A 24,431-nucleotide genomic window follows, 5' to 3' on the forward strand; every position below is an offset into this window, starting at 1 on the left:
CTACGTATCAAAAAGTATAATTAACTCGAATGCTCCCAGTTTGCAACAAATAGTGTAAACGTAGGGCACTGCAGTTTTATGGAGTAAAAGCACATACAATGTCTAAATTTGTTCTGATCGGAAAATTTCAAACAAAACGAAAGTACATCGAAAAATATGGCGAGTAAACAACAAATGGTACACATGATAATTATAATAAGGCGACTGTAGAAAATGTCAGCATGATAGCAGTGAGATTGCTGAAGAAATAAAGAGCTGAAGTTGATTCAAAGTTCATCCAAACAGTATCTGAAAAGAAAGTACAAATCTTTTTTAAAAATAAATAGCTTGTCCATTTAATTTGGGAGGAAATATCGGTAAAGAAAATAATAAACATTTTGAAGCAATCATGTAATCAGTAAAACGTCACTCGAAGTTATACAAAGTAGGTATAAGAATCGTGTCATCTTCACGATTAACTTGGCGAAGGAAAATAAAAGACCGAAAAGAAAGTGGGAACAAATTATGTAGAAATGTACTTTGGATATGAGATTTACCGGATATTCATATGAGATATGTCAGTCACAAAGTGTGGACCAAGTCCAGTTTGGTTGGTTTCATGTGTATAATGCAAATTTCAGCACTTGAGAGGCTATACATCGCGGCCTATATATTTGGTGGAGGAAAAACATGAAAAGACCAGGAAGAACTATTGACCAACGGGAAGCTAACTTTCTCACATACCAACGTTGGCTGAGCCGAGATTCGAACACACACCGACATAGATGAAATGTGATTAATGTTAAGGCAAGCGCCTTAGTTCACTCCGCCAACCAAGGCCCCTAAAAAGCCAATCAAGAAACGCGCCAAAAAATCAAATTGTACATTGAAAAAAAACCCAATCATTTATTTTGAATCGATTGGTTAGAGAAAGATTGCTGTATAACAAAAAGTTTTAAAACATTGTGAAATAATAGCATCTGTCATTAGTAAGTTGAACGGTATCAATGATAAAGTAGGCGACCAGTGACAAAGGAAAGTTTGCTTTAATCATCGGCGAGTAGAAGGAAATATGAGACGCAATTAGGAAGAAAACAAGCCAAAAATATCTTCTGCTAAAAAACAACAACAAAAAAAAAATTTAAAATAGATCTTGACGGTTTGTACAAACATGAGATGTCCACAATTAAGGTCGAACAGAGACGGAATGGCTGTAAATGGTGACAACAAAGAAAGTGTTAATGTTGAATAACTATTAAAAGTTAAAATCACTCCCAATGACAATTAAACAGGCTATATTGCTAAATACAATGATGAATTGTTACGATTCAGTACCTAGAAAACATTGCAGACATATACTGAGTCTAAACCTATTTGTGGGTTGTTTAATTTATACAGTAAGATATATCTCTCTGATTAATAACACCATTATTCGTGTTTGCTAGAGTCTTTACTTGTTAAATAAGTTCTCCATGATGACTATGTTTCATCCAATGTTAATAGTCATCAGAAGTAGTTACTAATGAGAACCATGCAACTAATTATCAGATTCATAAAAATGGATTTACTGCAGCAGAGACAAGATGAGTACTTCACGTCAAAAAAACTTATTACCTTATATGTAAAACTCTATGTTTAGCTGAATTGGTGAAAAAAGGGAGCTAACCCAGTTTTTAAATGTACAATATTAGCCTCTACAGTTGTGGTCCTATTACACTAAATATTCCGGTTGATTCAGACCCCATTTAAAGTGCAAAATATCACGTGACAGGCATGTACAAATTTCTCACTTACCTACCCGCCAATCTCATAACAGAATAATTTACATTTTACTTCTGCAAAACATTGTTTCTGTTTTAGCCACCTGTTTGTACAAGGCTGCGGAGGCGACTGAAACCCTGACCTGCATAATGTAAAGGTGCAGTCTGTGCTACAGGAAATATTCCACATCAGATGTGTAACGTCACCCTCTTAGTAAGCGGGGTGGCTAATTGGATTTGGCTGGCGTTATCTAGGGGGATGACCTCACTCGATTTTGTGGCCCGACGTGAATGAATAGATAGAACATCAACAGAGAACTGAGTCAGACTATTGGGAAAACATAATGCAATACAAGCCCCATTAGACAAGAAAAATAACAAAATTTAATTAATAACAATTAATAGCGGCAACTCCAATTCAATTTAAGTTATGTCAACAGAATTTAATAGCAGTGTCCAATTTGGATTATTTCATCATAACGAGTGGTGAAAAGAGCGCAGTGTCCACGACTGATTGCATCACCTTCCTCTCTTGACCCGTTATCACACGTCTTCCTATTCTCTCAAGTCTTCCTATTTTGAACGCTTAATCTCTTTCTGGACTTCCATTTTCAGACTGTCCCGTCTCTCCCAGAAAGCTGTTTCCTTAAAGGACAAAATTATCCCATAATCTATATACGTATCACTGCCTATACGTACATAAAATTCCCGCACTTACGTTACTCAGAAGCATAATTATCAATACACTGCATAAATTCTGACCTTATTCACAACGACCGTCCATAAATTAAGACGTGAGCGGTATATCTAACATTACCGTATCTCTTTACCTATGCTACGACATGCTCGATTACTATTTTACAAAATTCTAGCTCACAGGTTATTTAAACGTTACAAAATCAGATATAAATGTGCGATTATCGTTAAATCACGATAAACAGTATCGTCCTAACAGACAAAGGAAATTATTTCATATAACCCTATGAAGTCCTACACATATGAAAATTTGGATCTCACGCAATCCTATCATTGAACTAGTAACTGCAAAATTAAAGAGATAAATCGCATAACAACTCTAGCATCAACATATTTCCATGAAATTGAATAAACGATACATAATATGGATCCTAGTCATATCAAACATATTTGCATAAAATAAACAATAAAAAATAGAAAATTACGTGAAAAATTAAAATTGCGTATCCTAATGCTGTTCTCCTTCAGAAATTGTGCGTCCTAGCACTAAAACCTGTATTTTCTTACCAGACAGCCACCTGGTCCATTTTTCTTGTTTAACGAGGAAAGCACTATTCATTTTAGGCTTCCTCGGATCCAAATGTCTCCTCATGAATTTTCAGATTAAAGGATTTCAACCAAGGTCGTCACTTTAAATTCACATTACTTCCAAAATGTACGCCTTAATTTACTCAGACCAATCGTATGCAGCGGTTCCTAATTTATTTCCCCAAGATAATCATTTCTTTTGTTAGATTTTGGAGAGCCTAGAATCTCTGGACTATGCTGCATATCTACTTTCCTTTGAAAATGACTAAAAAATTAAAAATCAGCATAAAAGATGAGCACACGTTAGACCTTTAAGGTATTTTGTAATGTATGTGTTCTATGTAATGTATATGGAAGATATATCTTGAACAGGTTTAATAACCTAAGTTTAACTCTAAAAATTCAGACAAAACAAAAAGCAGTGACTGCGTCAATATCCACTTAAACTCAACACTAGCAGTATCAGAATTTTACGTCCCCTGTGAAATTAAATCATGCAGCTGCTAGAATGTTTGTGCACAGATGTGTTGATACTGAAATATGTAAGGCTTTGGAGGAAACAAATTTTTAAAAATACACCTGGAGAAACAATGCATTAAAAGTTATTGAACAGAGTGGTAACAAAGATCAGACTTATAGAAAGATTGAAAAGAAACAGACAGAAGAGAACAGAAAAAAAGAATATGACTTTACATATTCAGAAAAAGTTCAGAGATACAGAACATTGTCAGGTTCCATAGTATTATTCAATATTCTCAAAAATAGTTTTCTCAGAATCATTTGTTGTTTTGTGACTCAAATTTTTATATAGATTGTTGCGTGGTAATCGTTCAAAGTATCAAAGGAGATGAGTCTGCGTTTTTTCCATTTAAACCGAACTGTACAGAAAAACTAAGTTTCTCCAGAGAATAGCGCAATTGTTTTTGGTTAATTCTTTTGTTATACCATTTTACTTACTTAAAAACCTCTTCTGTAACAGTGATAAACCATCGTTTGTCTTCTAAAATACAACCAGTATCATGCCGAGCTTGGGTTTGAACCTGCGGCAGACACTCTAACTACTTAGGCCACTGGAGTGGTCTCATTACATAATAGTAATGTAGGTATCCAAGCGTTGAATCTTAAATGTTCCACAACATAATTAATTTGTTGGTAATTGTTATTTCATGTGTATTTATTCATTAAGTGTTGAGTTAGACATTTATGTTGGTGATGTAGTTGTTTCATTAAACCTTTGAATGCTACTATGTATTCATATCGGCAATCTTGTATTCCAACATAATGTTACTGTTCATTATTGTTTTGATTATGTGAATGGTACTGAACTACAGTTAACATATAAACAAGAATTTCTCTATTTCAGTCACTCTAACCTATTTAATGTAGTTTCTCATAATTTCCTCCTACATGTATTTACATAATACTATGAGCGCCATTCATATGCAAAGGGTTACTAGAAACACTGAAATACACAAAACGGAAATACACACATTTTGAACTATAATACGCATGAAAATAAATGTATTATGATTCGTGTTTGAATAATGATAAAGAAAACAAAAGAAAATTTGATTTTAGTCATTTTTGAAAAAAATTATTTACATTTTTTTTATAACTCAATTGGTGAAATAAAATCAGTCAATCTTGATTGTACAGCTTTCACCTCATTTTTTGTTACATTTTTATTTACTTGAAAACACATAAGTATATCATATTTCCATCGAAAATATGTAAATACACATTCTGGATTCTCACAATCATAATCTTACTCTTATATTTTAAGTCCTGACCGATTCGTGGTTTATCATACCTGTCCAATCGAGTCAAATCTAGTATCACTGAGATTCATCAATGCACGGGTTCCGACAGAAATTGGTAAACAGTAAATAATTTATATCAAAATCACATAAATCAAAGTTTATTTTGACTATTATTATTATTTGTTTTTGTTTTTTTAGAAAGAATTAAAAATCATACTATTGGGTTGTACACAAATATATACACCCAAAAGGCGTACAAAATTAGGTGTTTCTAGTAATCGATATGCAAATATTAAATCCTATCAAACATCTATCTTGTACAGTGATGGATTTCCTGTGCAAAGTTGTTACTCAAAGAGCTGAATAAATATTTAATGGCATTATCCATCTAGTGTCTACTTTATTTAGAGTTTGTGTTCTATTGTAATAATTTCTATACCCAGTTTTCTCTCCATCCTGGATAGGACTCATAATTGTGAAGTCAAGGTGTACCTTTACAGAACCAAGTTGTCAAATTTTTCTAATAAAAACACTTAAAACACCATGTAATTTTTTTTGTTGCTACCACCTTAGATCTGTACTCATTCAAATAAGAAGCTGATCAGTTTATTTAGGTGATAATTTTGTTTAAATTCTGTCATTAAAATATTTGAATTCTTATCAATTTGGAAGGAGGAATATTAAAGGTGCTTGCAATTGTTTATCATTTAGTTTGGTATTGGCATATTTATTATTAAAGTGTTCATACTGATTTATTTAGTAGAAATAAGTAACTCTATATTTAACTATTTTGCATGTCTTTAAAATTTAAATGGTGACCTTTGTCATATGTTTTTGCAAAAGCCCACTTATCTATCTATAGAGTGTGCCTCTAGGGGTAGTTAGGTTGAGACTGCACTACCTAGCATCACCAGGGTAAAGTCACTATCTCAAAGAACTTTATTTACACACTGTTGTTGGATTCTGTGTTCCAGAAATTATGCATTTTCTTGTGAGAAGCCCCTTGACTGAGATTTCCCTATTTCCTACTAAGCAGTACAATGGATATTTGAGACATTTTATTATTGGCATACTTTATATTTTTTCAATTTTTTTTAACCTCCTAATATTACACTTACATTATACTTTTTAATGCAATGTGGATTTGATCAGCTTGTGTTATGTAGTGACAATTACATATGAGGCAATTCTCAATTATATAGAAAAAGTTAATTCACTTCTGGCAAGAACCACGCCACAGGTCATATCAATGTGTAATGACATGTAATGATATAAGACTAATAAGAAATTTCAGTTAATAACACACTATAAAAATAAATTATATAAACACAAGGTCTACTCCAGTTAACATAGGTCTCTGTGACCTAGTCTTAATGTGCTTGTGTGAAAAGTGTATAGTGCACTACAGTAGTAATCTTTTAACTTTTTAGTTATTTTAGTGCCGTCATTTCATTAAACAATTGGGTTGAAGCATAAAAATATACTACACATGCAAGTGTGTAAAGTGCACTAGCATGCTAGTAATATTATTTTATGGTTAGTGTTCAATTCTTATACAAGCTGGTTGATGCCAATAATTATACTGTGCTAGTGAGTTTTTATTTTTATTTTTAGTGTTGTCATATCCCTATCAAGCATATGAAAGTAAATACAGTATAAAGGTAAAATTGTTAAATCCTTAAAACATATGGTCACAAAAATAGTAACAAAGATTGTGATGATAATTGAGACAATGATCACAATTACTGTCTATACTCACTTATAAGTCAAGTCCAACTGCAATCTGCACAGACCCAAATCTGTTGGTGCATAATACACCAGCAGATCTGGATCTGTGTAGTTTGTTAGGAACAATCAGAAGAACAAACAAAATAGACCCTGATCTGTATGCATATTTTGCTATGGCTGACAAGAATCTTTGTTGTATGCAGTTAGACCAGACTTATAAGTATGGATTGTAAGTACAAAGAAAAATCACAAGATTATCAACACTTTCATTTCAATATAAGTGTATATGTGTAAGAGATGGTTAATTATTTTCAGCTGGTGTAACTGTGAAACCTCAATGCGATGAAAGTACTAAAATATTAAACACAGCTGGGTAACATAAAACGAGTATTTTGACTTCTGGAAAAAAATGATGCTGTTTCTGTAATCAGTTCAGATCAAATGTATGTGCTGATAATACATAAGCAAGCAAAAGAAGCTGAAAGCTTGAAAATGTATTTGCTATCATACAACTGTCACAACAAGTATTGGAAGCAAGGATTGGGGACAATTCAAGGGGTGTAACTGTTACAGGTGACAGTATAAGGGGTGTAACTCTTACAGTGAGAGTACAAGGGGTGTAACTCTTACAGTGAGAGTACAAGGGGTATAACTCTTAACAATCACTTATTTGATGCATATTTGCAGAATTTACATGCTGCACATGAAACTAAAGTGTTGGTTAAGGTGTTGATGGTGACTGTAAGCGCACAAACAAGAAAAAAGAAAGTTAGTTTTGAACGAGTTTAGCTTCAAGTTTCGTGGTACCAATGATATGTGCAGCAGATGCTGTTGGGTTTTACCATTTTTCTTTAATGTTACAAGATACATGCAATAATTTACAAAAATAACCACTAAATGAAATTGTCTGATATATTCCTTGGTGATCATGCACATAGAGAAAAGCACAGATTGCACATATTTACAAGAGTTATCCCCCTTTCATGCTTTGCATATCATCATGTTGTACCATGTGAACATATGCTTTTTTAAAAATGTCTACACTTAGTACTGGAAAACAAAATGAAGTCAAAAAATTATTTTATTTTATTTGCAACTGACACAAATATGATTTCCATCTTCAAAAAATGACATCATTTAAAAGGTGTAACAAACATGTCATTAAATATATGACATATTCTGACGTGGATAAAACAAAATTATGAAAGATGAATTCCTCCAAAATGTGGAATAACGTTATCTAACACACATCATCTGATACATACACATTCAACAAAATATCTAGCTGAATTTCATTTATCGTTATACAGACTCTTATGTTTTTAAGTAATTCAGGTTTGAGGCAGGAATAACAAAGAGGACTGAGTCTCTACAATTTCATATTCAATACATGAGAATGAAAGAGAGAAAAAATGATAAAGATAGACAAAGAAAGAAAGGAAAAGAACATAGTATGAAATGTTGATAAAAACATATATCACATGACTGTGCTATCTGAGTTCATATGCTCATTTTATAATTTTCTGTATGCAGCACATGTAATAACACTTCATGACTTCGCCAAAATGTCATGATGTAGTGTAATGCAAAGGTATAATAGCCATGTCATCCAAATGTATTTCAGAGTGACTCTGCTATACTTTTATGTGGTTCTGTCAAATGAAATCAGTATTCATCATCATCAGATAAATAAAATCTTAATTTCGTGCTCATTTTAAATTAAATTAATCCAACTCACTGAATAATTTTAATATTTTTTCATCAATCCATGGAAAAAATATAAATTATTTGAACCATTTCATAAGTTTCATAAGAAATCAGCTTGCATGTAACATTGTCTATTATATGCAATTTACAGTAACTTTTTTGAAATTCAAAGCTTCTGTTACAAGAGATTAACAACAATGCAATTGCTGTAAAAAAAATTAACATAGTGCGTCTGTTGTCACAAATTGGGTACATTTTGTTACAACTTCACAGGCAAATTAAATCTGAACTCGACCACATACACTAAGTTTATATGAACATCTTGTAACAATTCAAATTTGTACATATCTATGTGCATGAAATTTGGTTGGGAAATATTTGAAAATCTTGTTGCAACTGAAATTTGTGTACATGTGATATTTAACCCCCTCTCAGGGGCACCTGCAGCAGGAGTACAAATAACGTAATTTTCATGGATTTCACAGACGGTTTTATCACAATGGCATATTATTAATTTCCATGCAGAGGTGTAGGAGCTGTGATACTGAACAGATGGACAGACATACTGTATTTGAATATTCCATGCTTGATGCTAAAGCACTGGGACTATATATATATATATATATATATATATATATATATATATATATATATATATATATATATATATATATATATATATATATATCCCAACATGAAGTATTTATTTATATATATCCCTTCAGAAAGGGTTGTTGCTCCTGAAAATGTCCACCAAAAGCTTATTTTACATGTCCTCATTCTTCACTCATTATATACATGATAACTGATAACAACCAGACTTTTAAAGTTGGTTCATTTATCCCATCACCCACCAGTCATCACATACTTTCATCACAGTTGCAAGCCAAAGAATGACAACGAATGAATATAAAATGAACTTAAAAATCATTTTGTTACTTCCGATTCATTGACAAGGTATTATTGACTAGCTGTTATTCTTGTCCATAATAATACAAATGAAAAATAAAAAATAATATAAAATAATAACTATATCATTGTTCTTCTTTTTCCTCCTATTCTTCTTCACAGTAGCTAATGCTATCCATCAAGTAGTATCATGCGATAACATTTACAAAATTTAAGAAAAATGCATCTTCCTATTGAAGGATCACACACTAAATAAGCAAACGACAAGTATAAATTTAGGACAAACCATAAATTAAACGTCTTTGTAAAATAAAATTCCTTGAACATATATTATGCAACAGTTTACAAAGTTACGGTCATAAAAAGAATTCAAGTGAGCACAAAAAAAACGACATTTTTTTGTCATATACAGAAAATATGACATTTCATTTAGTTTATGCTGCCATGAGGGCTGACAAAAATAAAAGCATTTCAACTTCACTCTGTATCAACACACACCAGCACACTCACATTGCAAGCAGAGTGCATAACGAGCAAGAAACAGCATGAATCACAGTCTGATATAAATGAGATGGACTGCACCAATTGCTGCATGGAAATACTTACTGCACAATGGTTAGTTTTTCTCCACTCTATGCATCATATATTTTTTTAAAACATGCAGATGATAAAATAGCACTCAAGAACTGCAAACAACTGTACAAAAAAAAAAATGTTTCTCTGTATGGCAACTGGTGCAGGCCCTGCAATGAACCAGTAGATCTGGATTGATGCTGATGGCATTCATTAAGATTTTACAAGGTAGACCCTCATTTGTCCACACATTATGTGATGGTAGATCTGGATATACGCTGTTTGTATAGTAGGTATTAATCATATTTATGTGAATATGGTACACACATCAGACTGACATCTATGCATGCCACACACAATTTTTTTTATACATGTTATGATAGCTGTTCACACTGTATTTCTGCAGAAACAACAATCTCTCTAAAGACCTGGAAATTTGCTCTGGACCCAAAAGACACACTCTAATAACAAGCAATCCATGGGACTTTTTTGAAGAGCATAAAATGTGAAGATGGTCAAAGTATATTTCAACTATACAAATTAGATGCAACCATGTTTCGCTTAACATGAGTTAAATGGATCATTGTATCAAACTAATTAATAAATAATATTAAGTACATAAAAATTAATAAATAATAATTAATAAGTACATGTACATAACAATTAATAGCATTTAAAGTAAACAATAAACTAAATAAAATTATATCTAACCTCTTGACTCAAAAGCTTTGACAAAACAAAAAACACAACACCAAACTCTGACATTTAAATTTAAAATATAAAATAATCTAAAGAAGCTATGAGTTTTTCAAGCCTGCAATAAGGATTAATTTGGATTTCTGACTGAATAATCCGGTAAAATTTAAATCAATGGAGAGACGAAATTTAGATTAAATAAAGATACATAAATTAATAAATAAACATTATGCAAAATACTTTGTCCTAACTGCTCTGTAGGTATACAGTATAGCTAAAGCCAAATATTGTCACTGGAGCATAAAAGGCAGGTCATTGTGACCTACATTGATCTCAGTGAACAGGCTTCAAGATGAGTGCACCAAAAATAGGCCAAAAAAGTGTCCAAGACAAAACAAAAATGCAGAGTATTTAACATAAACTACCTGAATATTAACTAAGATTGTGGATGCCACCAATGGTGCACTACAAGTGATATCAATTTTTTTTATTTATGTTTTAAAAGTGAGACAATATAATTTAAAAGATAAATAAGTAAACAAACTTCAAATTAAAATTAGAGAGACTTACTAATTATTCTTTTCTGTCTTTTCTATTAGAATAATTCGTTAACATTGTTTCAAATGCAAATTAGTAATAGTTCATGATTCAATCTTTCTAAGTCACTATGTTTGCATCTGAACCTCTGACAGATCACTATGCAGGATGACTAATACATCTAGTCAAATTAACATTTAATTCCTCCAGAGAACACATACGTTTTAGGCAATCTGTATTTTCTCTCCCATTGTTTTGTACCACTACCGTAATTAAACCTAATTAAAAGCAAGTTTAGGTCGACTTAAGCACATAACATTCTAATTTTCTCAGTACCACAGATGTTTGCAGGGGCCAACAAGGGAAGTAACTTGTCTGTTTAACTTCTGCTGAATTGAAAAAAGCACAAAAAGTGGTATCATTTACAAAAATTATGAAATATGTATATTTTTAAAATAACAGAGAGATGCACCCATTAGAATTGTTGCTACAACAGAAAAGTTTCAGAAATGTATGCATATCTGAGGGGGAAAAAAAAAGCCATTCAAATATCCTGAACACAAATTTTTTATATTGCATAACAAGTCACTATACCCCAAGTTCCCAACAAAACATTATAGAGGAAGAAAATGTTATATCAAATATAAAGAACAAATTTACAAATGTGAAACAATCAAAGTGAATTCATAAAATTTCTGCATGAAACTGAGTCCATAACACTTCATTATATCATTCAATTGGATCATAACATTGTGTTTCCAATGATAGTGGTGGGGATTGAAAAGAATGGTTGTATATGATTACTTTGTAACAGGGTTCCTGCAACATTTAAAAAATGTAATTCCATGACTTTTCCAAAATGTTTAAAAGACCTTTTTACCAATTTCAAGAATACATAATATGTAAATTTGTGACCCCAAATACTTACCTAACATGCAAATTTAACACAAAAACATAATTTTAGTTATTTTAATTCAGTTGCAATCCTTCTCTTTTGAGTTCTTCAAGTACAATGATTTTGAATGGCACAAAGATTCCCAGATGTAGTCTGACTGTGAAGTGTCAGGGGACCCTACTCTAACAAATCCATTATCAAAGTTATGTAGGTCAGTAAAACTTTTGCATCAGTGAATGAAGATGCAACCAGATAACACAAAATAACCAAATTCCAAAGACTTTTCCAAAACTATGAAAGACTTATGAAAATTTCAAATCTTTTCAAGGCCCTTGACATGCCAACTGTAATTTACAAAATAAAAACTGAACACCTTTAAAATTATGATTCATGCATTTTAAAACCCAAAACAAAATCTCTTACTCTGAAATAATATATTTAGTTATGTTTGCACGGGTGATATTTAATTTATTGACCAATTTCACTATATTATTTAAAAAGACCAAATGGATCTTTTTTATCATACATTAGATCCATCTCATAACCATTCTACCTGCTTTAAAAATATACCTGTTAAAACCAAAGTCAACAAAAATCCTCACACACACTTCAGATAAACAGGCATGAAGTCTGAAAATTAAATGCGGTCATTCTTGTACAAATGCACTGTTATCAAAATATTAGATGTGGTCATGGTGAACTATATTCTGAGCATAAATAACATGCTTTTGATTTTTGGTAATAAATGTGTATATATAAATTATTTACAATTTTTTTTTATATCAAAATAAAAAGAGGATTTCAAAATAATAAAAAAAAAAATGCTTCGCCTTTGTGGTGCTGATGAATCATCAAAGAAAAGTCAGTCTTAATTGAAATGTTATGGGCATCTGATTATGAAAAATACTAAGCTGTAATCTGGATGTATGGAAAAGTTGAAGATTAAAAAGCAGTTACTGTCTGGGGACACACATTTCAAATGGGAATGAAATATTATATGGGTACAACAACCATATATACTCATATACAAGTCAAATCTAATTGCAAACAACATAGACCCTGGTATTACATCACATAATGCACCAGCAGATCAGTGTCTATGTTGTTTTTTCTACTTATTAGTCCAAGCAAACTGCACAGATCCAGATATGCCGGTACATTATGTGATGGCAGATCTATGTCTGTGCAGATTGCAGTTGAATTCAACTTACAAGTGAATATAAATGTCATCTCCATCAGTGAAAACAAGTATTTGAAAAAACCAAAAGTGTTCCCAAATAAAAATTGACACTTCAAGAATAATTCCTAATAAAACATTTTATAATCAGTGAAAATTGTCAAAGTGTTACAAATTATGTAATGACAAAAGAAGAGATCCACACCAACATTGCTTATATTTAACTTGACTTTCTCTCTGGAAAACATTCTAAAGCGTATGAAATGATATAAATGAATGGAATGTTAACTTCGTGACTTATTCATATCTTTTTACAATTACAGAAAGGTATTACAATGGTCACATAAAAGCAGATATACTGCTGACCTTAAATAATACCTTGCAAAAAGATATCTGTCCATATAAAACACATTTTTGCATTTTCTACAGTGCAACAATTCACTATAAAATTATCATACTGATGTATTTATGAAATGGAATAATAATATAAAATTGGCAGCTGAGGCTGATTGACTTCTTCTGACATCATGTCAAAACAGACTGACATCATTCGAGATGTTGTCAGAATACAAATGCTGAGTATTCTTGGTCTATGCAAAATACCATATACTACATTGCATAGTATTTTCGATCAATGTCCACTGTTATAAGTTAAAACATTGTTTACTTCATTCTGACTGGACTTCAACTTTTTAAACAATACCACTTTGTTAAAGAGTAGATTAAAATTAGTCTATTGATTAGACATTTTCTGCTTTTTCTCAACACTGTGCTCTGTTCCAACTTCATGCTAAATCTCCAGTTAGTCAAATGTTTTCAAAACTATACAAAATGGACAGGTAAGTGTTTGTAGCAAATTATTTTGGTCGGAGAATACTTAACTAATCACAAATAGAAAAAGGGAAGAAACTCTTGCATAGTTGCATAGAAACAAAATGGTAAGTAAATGTTTGTTTCAAATTATTTTGGTCAGAGAATACTTAATTAATCATAAATACACAACGGGAAGAAACTCTTACTGATTACCTCCCCTTATATCCTGACGGTTACCATGTATTAATAATTTAAGCTGAGTGACACATCAATAAGGATGCTGGAATTTGCAGGGAAATGAGCCTACAAACTTCTACCTTCAGCCTTCTTTGAGAAAAGGCTATCTGAATGCCCTTTTTGGAAGGATATGTGTGTGTGATTTGGATTTTTAATGTAGCTTTAACAATTTTTCAGTCATATTGCTATGATGTCTGCAGTGTGGCAGTTTATAGTGATGTCTAGCATTAAGGCATCATGTCGCAGATATGTGGCATCATGTCCCACCCAGTCACATTATTCTGACACCAGGCTGACCAGTCCTAACACTAACCTCTCAATGTTGAGCACCTAGCGAGGCAGCTATGAGTGCCATTTATATAAGTCTTTGGAATGACTCAACCGGGGTTTGAACTCGTGACCTCCCGCATCTGAGGTGGACGTTCTAATCACTTAGGCCACTGGAGTGATTTCCGAAGGATAAACCACTCTCCTAATATAAGGCAGCCAAAATGACAGTCTTGCAACATGTGACAGCAACATTCAGATAAGGATAAAAGAGTGAAAAGATTTGGATGAATCTAGTGTAAAGATTAAATCCATGCCTGTGTGTTTGTATCCATCTTAAATGAGCCTAGTGGTTAAAAAAAGTCAGTCAACTGAAACTGAATCTCCTGATTGGCTGGAAAGCCAGAAGGAAGGTCTAACAAAGGTCAGCCAACTGAAACCAAATCATATGATTGGCTGGAAGGCCAGCAGGAAGGTTAAAAAAGTCAGCCAAATGAAACTGAATCTCTTGATTGGCTGGAAGGCCAGAAGGAAGACTGTAAGGAATGTCAAAAGGCTAACTCATTGTTATCCTGGATGGCCAGCTGTCTTGCAAAATGGACAAATAAGATTGTAGACAATGAGATGGATGGTCAGTATGCAGCATGGTACACTGATGAGACTGGTCATCCATCATCTAGTATGCACTGCCCACTGGAAGTCTGGACTTTACAGTCAGTAACTGGGACAGTGGCATGTGATGAATGTTGGAAAGAAAAATCAGCCAGCTGTTCCCAATGCACCCCATCTTAAAGGCCCAGTGTCAATATTGATTCCAAATGTATTAGAGTTGTATTGCAAAGATACTTCCATCACCACCCAAACTGTCCATCTCTAGATTCCAGCATGTGACAGGAATTGTTGGATGGAATGGTGTAATTGGAATGTCCCCAGCTATTCTCACAACAGAAAACGACTTTTGGGATGTATGCCTGAGATACCGCCCTTCAATTATTTTGATTCTGTGTATCTCATGCCTGCAGTCTCTTCCTCAGAACCGAAGACCAAGTTCCCATCTGACCAGGAACTACACACACCACAGGCGCTGCTGACACAGACTTAGCATAAGCGAGGCAAGTTTCATGACCATCCTTGTTAACCTTTAACTTTTGCATTTCGAGTATTTAGTTGCCATTGTATTTTGAAAAAGAAAACAACAATAAATGACAAAAGAAAAGAAAAACAGCCACTCAATATATTATAGAAATAACAACAGCACCCATAAAAACACAAATAATGTTTTTTCAGTACAACGTATTGCCTGAATGTATCCAGCTGGCTTAATAGGTCAGAAAAACAAATTCTATAACAACCAAGAGCAGTGGTAATGAGAGGCAACAGGTAAGAGTGTCTTCACAATGTCTTAATGTTATACGGATCGGAATGATGAAATCTGTATCTTTCTGGTATTGGCTAGATTTTGAGAAGGAGTGGAGCGCTTTTCCTAGTATTAGTGTGTCAGAGGAATGTTTATGATGCAGAAATCTGTATACTGATAACAGAAATAAGCTGCCCTCCCTATTAACCCACCTTTCATCTTTAATTACCTTATTTTATTCATGTCTAAATCAGGAATGCCTTCAAAGATACACAAAACATCTAAGCAAGTGGAACATACATCCTTCATTATCAACCAACTCTATCTCAATATGAAAAGCTGTTTTTTTTTCTCACTTGCAATGTTGCACATTGAGCATGAGTTTGCATTTTCATTCTGTGTCCCCCAAATCTTGACCCTGTGCATGCCCCCCCCCCCCCCCGTACACATTGTGTGAAACAAAAATTCAAGGTGATAAAAACCGCAAGAGGACAGACATCATCTATTTTCAAACAATGTTTCTGGCAATAAAAACATTTTAGACTTGTGATAGTCAGCCGAGTTTCAATGTAAAGTGTTTGACTGTTGTTAGTGTAGCCTATTTTCAATGTTGTTGTCACCATTTTATATGAGAGAAACATTTATTTTAAACTTGAAATAATGACAGTTGAGTCTCAATTTATGCAAAATACACAAGTTATCATTTATTTAATAATTTGTTAGTTCGGGAAGAAAAAAGTTCAGAAATCAGGTAATCATTATAATAAATGTTGGTAGATAGGAGCGTACACTAAAGTTAAATGACAGCAACATGCATAACGGAAACTTCCCTCTGTGCAGATCATTTCAGCTTAACCAGATAGTCCAGCATGTTAATGTTTTCATGAGTTAACTGAGCAGATGATAAAACTTGTACTACAATAAGCATTCAGAAAAATAGAAAGTAAGACAGTACAGTGCAGACTACAAATTTTAGGTGGCAAAACTGTTGAAGTAAATTATATTATTTATAGAATTAATAATGTATTAAATACTATATTTTTTCCTTTGCCTTTCTAAAATGATAATCTGATAATGTGATGGTAGATCTGGTTCCAAACTGGTTGTTCATTATAAACAATACAATAATTCATAAAGTTTTATACATAAATAACAGACCTTATTACAAACAAAATTAACCCAGAGTAATGCTTAAACAAGAGACACCAGTAAAGTAAATCATCTGATATTATCTAGCTTTTAAAACATAAAAAACCTGAGACCCGACACAGTTTGGTCTGAAACATACAATTTTACTCCATTTAAGCTTGTGCTAGCCAGCATAACAGCGATACAACTGTATCCATACATAATTCAGATGGAAGAATTGGAGTAAAGTATGGGTACATGAAGTCATACTGATAGGAGTATTTATTGGTACATTAACTCATATGATGGGAGCATGTACAGGTACATGAAATCATATGACAGGAGTAAGTATGGGTACATTAAATCATATGATGGGAACATGTATGGGTACATGAAGTCATATAACAGAAGAATGTATGGGTACATTAAATCATATGATGGAAGTATGTTTGGGTACATGAAATCATATGACAGGAGTATGTATGGGTACATGAAATCATATGACAGGAGTATGTATGGGTACATGAAATTGTATGACAGGAGTATGTATGGGTATATGAAATCATATGACAGGAGTATGTATGGGTGCATTAAATTATATGATGGGAGCATGTATGGGTACACTAAATCATATGATGGGAGCATGTATGGGTACATGAAATCATATAACTATCTTCCAAAGCCAGCAAGTGCTTATATGAAGTACAATTATACAGTATGACCAAACAATGCATAAAATCCCTGTGTGACAGAAGCAAATTTATCCTAGACTGGACAATATATGTTCCAAAAGACTTGAGACCATGAATCAACACAAAGATTCCAATTTTTGCATCAGATTACATCTGTATCAAATTACTTGTAAAATATTGCAAGACAAGATAGCTATCTATCCTACAAATGCATATCACAAGATCAAATTCAGTAGCACACATTTCTCATGAATACTGCAAATCTTAATTACATAAAAAAGAAATAATCTTTTTGGTGACAAATAATTCTTCTGGGAACAATGGAAAAAATACAAAAGAATAATACAAGTATCACCACATTTTGAAAGATTGTGAAAATTGAACATACACATATCTCATTGTATGAGTTGATTTTTTCAAATAGAAACTTTGTTCATATTATATATATATATATATATATATATATATATATATATATATATATATATATATATATATAGTACCTGTGAATGTGCAGCAACTTTACCCCATTAACAATAAAAAATCATCACCATGTGATGAATGCCAAAACAAATAGCCTTAAGGTTTGGAAAATTTATGAATCGGGGGATTGATGATTCAAACCCAAAGAGTGGTGATCTTATTTCCTGCCTCCCTCCTCCCTCTTACTCAACTAGAAATGTGTTCATGGAACATGGATGCCCCAGTACAGAGCCTGACATGACCTAAATACAAACCGTTAACTAAGGTGTAATGGACAGACAATGATAGCACTATGTGTCCCTACAACAGTTGTTCTGGGGTGCAAAAACTTGATTCCCTAGATTAACAAGAACAAGCAAAGACCTATAAAGATTGTGACTCATTTACAAAACACTCTCCAGTTGAGATCATACCACAGTGTAAGACACATTTTTGTTCTATTTTACCAACAAACATTTTGAAGCAACGTAGTACAATAATTATTATACAATATTTTTAAATACAAAATAATCTTCAAACATTGTGATCAAGGTAAACTATGATATGATTACAGGTAAAAATGACAGATTAAAAAGTAAATAGTTGTAACATGGTTGACACACATCACAATATTTAATAAAATATATCCAAATTCAAATAATTTTATTCATTATTTTGTACCTGTATGTTATTTGTAATTTATATTCCATATGTTACACTTACATTCATTATTTTTGTAATATATTCTACTTATATTTAATTGAAATTTTTTAATTTACATTTAATACGCACTGAGCATGTTCGATGAAACAATTAAACATATTAATTCAAGCTTCTAAATATTAACAAACTTTATTAAAGTTAAATATATTTATTAGAATACTACACTATGTGACCAATATATATATATATATATATATATATATATATATATATATATATATATATATATATATATATATATATAATACTGAGTAGAATTCAGTAGTGTAAATATATAAGTATATATATAAATATCATGCATGGTTGGTAGAGTTCACACCTTTTGCTGTGACACAAATGAAATATTCTGAACCCAATGTGAAGCCAGAGGATTCAAATTTGTTTCCAAGTGCTCCAGCTATTTTTTTTTATTTTTCTACCCATGGTTTGTCATTATTATTACATATCTGACAAGTTAATTAACAATTATAAATGTGGACTAAACAACAATTTAGAATGTTTTGAAATACTGGTACAACAGGGTTTTTTTTTTGTAACAAAGGGAGATAATTCAGGTGGAAAGTAGCTATTACGTACATTAATGTGAAGCTTGTTTTCCCAACAGCTTTGAAATCCTTGAATACTCTTCTTATGACTGGATACTTATTATTGTTTGAGATCATGTACACAGCCCCAATTTTATTTTCTTCTGAAAATATCTAACAAATATTTACTGTTATTTGTCTTCTTCAAATACATACCCATCATGATGTCAAAAGAGTTTATAAAGCTGCAAGTCACATTGAAAAACAAAGGTTTGGGTCATTTTGGTGTATGTCAATTGCAGATTATTTCTTTCTAAAGCTTTGAAAGAAGCGTGACAGCTTTCCATTTCCATGGCTAAGACTTGGGCTGGGTGGGGGAGGTTTTGTCTCTGGAATGTCTACTCTGTATGTGGAATGATTCAAGGGTGATTCAGGGGATGTTGATGGTGGGGGTATGTTCTCTTCAAGGTCGGCAAGATTACTTGAGGCTGTGCGGCTCCTGGTTATCTTGGAACAGAATTTACGAGCAAGTGTCACGTTTTGGTTACTTGAGTTTGACTGGTTGAGAGGTGCTTTTAATCGAATGCTCCTCCTTTTGCTATCCGACTGAAACAGGCAAAGATTGCAAAGTAAAAACAAAAGGTGCTACAATGTATTTACCGTATTCATGTATTTTTTCATACCCTTTAATTTTTTGTATACAAACCAGCTACCAAAACAATAATTATTTAAAAGTATCGCAATTTTTCGTACATATCACTTTGTATTTTTCTAAAAATATATTAAATTATCAGACATAAAATTTCTACCAAGAAGGTTTATGTTTGCAAAAAAGATTAAAAATAGCGTATTGCCATTTTGTTTTTACAAAAATTAATAATTGTTGGTGAGAAATACAATGATTGATGCATAAGCATGGGCGCCTGTAACATAAGTCAAGGGGTCACGTGACCCCCCAACAAGTTTAATCATGCAAATGAAGCTGAAAATATGTCACAAGATTCTGTTTAAAATGCTTAGTAAATATTAGCTTTAGTTTCAGACTGCTTACTATACTAACTCTCCTGGATGTGACTGACTGACCACACCTCCCCTGCAAAAAAATCCTGCGGGTGCCCATGTGCATAAGCTAGTCTGTTATTGTCATTACAATATCTACTAGTCTTTATTAACAAATGGACAAAGGACTTTACAGACCATACCTTTAAATATTATCGTTAATTAGTTCTCCTTATTAAGTCCATCACCGTAACAAAACACCACGTGCATTTTAATTACATCTCAGTACACGCTAAAGTGAAGACCATTGGTCAACTAGTCTTATGGTTTCATTATAGTCATACAAACATAAAATATAAAAACCTAGTCATTTTCTATCATAAATATGAAAGTCATGGACTCCATTAAATCGATTCATATATATACATATACTATCTTTTTTAAGAACTTGTTTTGACTTGGATATCATTAACATTTTATTTCAAATCTATTCTACGATATACCCCACTATTATCTTTATTGGAGAGTTCAAATAACAAGTAATGCATATGTTTGCTTGTCCTTATAAAATCTGCTGTAATAATGGACAACGGCTTCAACAGCACATTGACAGATTTTCATTTCCCTAAAGATAGCCTCATTTCCCTACTGGCAGCCTCGCTGATTTGACCTCTTCTGTTGATTCTTGCACTCAATCTGGAATAACCCAAAGGCTAAGCATGTTTAATTACCATGTAAATAACACTGCATAGCCATGTGGTTGTTGTGACAATGTACATAATAATTAAAACAAGAATGAATTGTTGATTTAGTGGTGTTTATTGATAGTGGAATATAGTAGGGTCACAATATATGAGGATTATCACAATTGTCAGGTAACAGACTTTTTTTCTCTTTGCAGACACTACAAATAAAAACCACCCTGAATAAATATGGTCTTGTACACTGACAAAATTTTGTTTCATCTCTCTCTCTCTCTCACACACACACACACACACACACACATACGCCCATGTGCATTAACTAAAATGTGATTTCAATTTCTTGACAATGTGGTCTCATATCGTTGCATACAATTTACCAATAAATAATACCCATAACTAACACATATTCAAACCATCTTATATCATTTTGCCAACATTACACAACATAACAGCTACATATGCTCTAAATGCAGATAAGCTTGCACACTGACACATAATCCTCCCCCACCCTCTCGTTCACTTGTAACAACAAAACTCTTGGAGTACTTTTATTTTTATTGTAATTAGATTCTTGAGTTGAGAGCAGAATGAGACAGAAAATATACGATTACTTTGTACATTTGTACTGTTACATTGTCGAGTAGCGTGTATTCCATAGAGCTTGTTCAGGGACGATCCCATTATTTTTCATACACGGTCAGTACCACCAAATGATAATTATTTATTTTACATATAATTTTTCGTACACTGAAATTAATAATTATTTTTTCGTGTATGAAAAATAACATGAAATATGGTATAATTTAAACGTGCACAGAATTTTGGGCTATATGAAACAAAATCAAGTACTGTACTTGCCGGTCTATAAGATGATACTTTGTGACCAGAAAATCTAAGCTTCGTCTTATACTCCAAATCGACTTATAAATGGATTATGTCATCCGAATTGCTTTATCGTATTTTTTTAACAGAAAATAATTCTCAAAATATTTCATTTTGGGGAAGAGATAGTGCATGAAAAAATATAAGATACCCCATTAATTATTTTAAACAATTACATGATCATTAGTATTAACAATTAACAAAGATCAGACGTAACTGCGCTAAAAGCAGCATGCACCAGTAATGTACGTTGTTTGTAATATACATTGTTTAAATTTGATATATATATATATATATATGTGTTTGAATTGACAAGTTAGAAGATGAATAACCATGTCAAAGACATATTCCATCACAATTTTTTTCGTGCACCTAATTACAGGGGCTCGTATCATTGCTTACAATTTACCTGTCATACATGTACTATATAAATGTAGTTATTATATAGTACATGTATGACAGGTAAATTGTAAGCAATGATACAAGCCCCTGTGCACCTAATTAAATAAAACGTATGTCCCACTGACAGAGACAGAGAGAGACAGACGTCTTTACGATAGTAAATCTATATTGTTCACTTATCTGAAGACATATTTTACTTGTGTACAAGTGCAGTACCATGTTCCATTATCAAATAATACCACTAGTTAAGTGATTCCTTATCAATTTTGTTTCCACTTCCATTATTAAAAGAATCCCATGGCTTTGTAGTGGTATTTACATGCCAATTAAATATGCTATGACTGTATTCAGTCATTCCAAGCTAACACCTGTCAATATTCAGTCATATTGCTATGATGTCTGCAGTGTGGCAGTTTACAGTGATGTCTAGCACTGGGGCATCATGCTGCAAACATGTAGCATGATGCCCCACCCAGTCACATTATCCTGACACAAGGCCGACCAGTCCTAACATAAATCTCTTAACGCTGAGTGCCAACTGAGGTAGCTGTTAGTACCATTTTTGTAAGTCTTTCATATGACTCGGCTGGGGATCAAACCCAGGACCTCCCGCATCCGAGGCAGATGCTCTAACCACTAAGCCAGCAGAGTGGTTTCAGTATATGTAAGGAGCATGTTCAAAGTTTTCTACAGGAGGCTGAAAAAGTGTCATGTGTGAATCGCACCCAGCTGTTTGGTTGATGTTGTTGTTGTTGTGGGGTTTAACGCCATATTTCAGCACACAATAGGCTATGCATGGCGGCCAGTATTAATGGTGGGGGAAAACCCTGGGAAGAACCACCGACCCACGAGAAGTTACTGGCAAGCTTTCTCACATACCCACATTGGCCGAATCCTAGACTCGAACCCATGCAGACAGAGGTGAGATGGCAGTGATCCGTAACGGAGAGTGCTTTAGACCACTCGGCCACTCGGTGCCCCCTGTTTGGTTTATATGTGTAGGCTCATGTTATTACCTCATTCATGAAGTAAGGGTACTAATGTAAGTCAAACGGGGACTTCAATTCTGCATAATACTTCAGAAAATGTTGAAAATCAAACTTGACCTAATGCAAAACCTAATACCAAATTGGACTACATGAAGTTCTTGGAAATGTAATGAGCATCCACAAAATTTGTGATGAGATGTTACACAACTGAATGGGGTGGGATGTCACATGATTGGATGTGATGGGATGCCACATGATTGGATTGGATGAGATGTCACATGACTGGATGGGATGGGATGTCACTGATTGGATAGGATGGGATGTCACACGATTGGATGGGATGAGATGACACATGACTGGATGGGATGGGATAGATATGAGTAATAATACATGGATATCAGGACATAAAAATATACTGATAACAATGCTATTCCAAGATGAAAGATGCAACTTACATGAACTGACATCATATCCTGATCAAAGTCCACCATATCTCGGTTTACTAGGACAAATCTCCCTGTGGTTTTCCATTCTACCTGAGCCTGGTATACATTTTCATCAGCTGCCAGGATTCGCCGGTAAATCCGTTCCACACTGTCTCGTTTGCCTTTGGCTCCACTCAACTGACTATCCAACCCAAAGTCAAGTTCCTCCACCAAGAAGAAGTTACGAGGGTCTTCTTTGTCAGAACGATGAGCCTTCATCATTGCCTGAAAAACAACAAAACTCTTCAGAGGAAATAAAAATCAGCCATAAATGTGTCCATATAACATAGATGCTCCTGCCAGTGTGGTGTAATTAAGAAAATCTTGCTTAAACATACAAAAGCAGCAAGCTTCCAAGTCAAACAGGGGCCATAACTCAAGTAAATGGGATTGGAAAATGGTGAAAATCAAAATTTTATCTAGAACTCCCAAGTATTTTGGCTCATATCAAATTTGGTTTCAATCTATGATGGAAATTGACCTTGACCTATTAAGATAAAGCCTCATATCAAATTTGGTTTCAATCCATGATGGAAATTGACCCTGACCTATTAACACAATGCCTAATCAAATTTGGTTTCAATGCATGACATAATTTGACCATGACCTATTAAGATAAAGCCTCATATCAAATTTGGTTTCAATCTATGATGTAAGTTGACCCTGACCTATTAACATAATGCTTCAAATCCAATTTGTGTTCAATGCATGATGGAAATTGACCTTGACCTATTAATATAAAGCCTCAACAAATTTGGTTTC

General features: G+C 33.1%; 1 protein-coding gene across 1 annotated transcript in view; it reads right to left on the reverse strand.

Annotated features, from left to right (window-relative positions):
- Window positions 1-19,004: 19,004 nt before the first annotated feature.
- LOC149795118 (1-phosphatidylinositol 4,5-bisphosphate phosphodiesterase epsilon-1-like) overlaps window positions 19,005-24,431 on the reverse strand; it is a 289,076-nt gene continuing 283,649 nt past the window's right edge. The window contains exons 39-40 of the mRNA XM_089963758.1: window positions 23,640-23,894; window positions 19,005-19,814 (exon numbers count right to left, since the gene is read on the reverse strand). Of these exons, the coding sequence (XP_089819884.1) occupies window positions 19,512-19,814; window positions 23,640-23,894 (558 nt within the window). The 3' untranslated portion in view covers window positions 19,005-19,511. The remainder of the gene's footprint in view (window positions 19,815-23,639; window positions 23,895-24,431) is intronic.

This window comes from Sinohyriopsis cumingii, chromosome 7 (genome assembly GCF_028554795.1).
Source record: "Sinohyriopsis cumingii isolate HCF-2022 chromosome 7, ASM2855479v2, whole genome shotgun sequence".
NCBI classification, from domain to species: Eukaryota; Metazoa; Mollusca; class Bivalvia; order Unionida; family Unionidae; genus Sinohyriopsis; species Sinohyriopsis cumingii.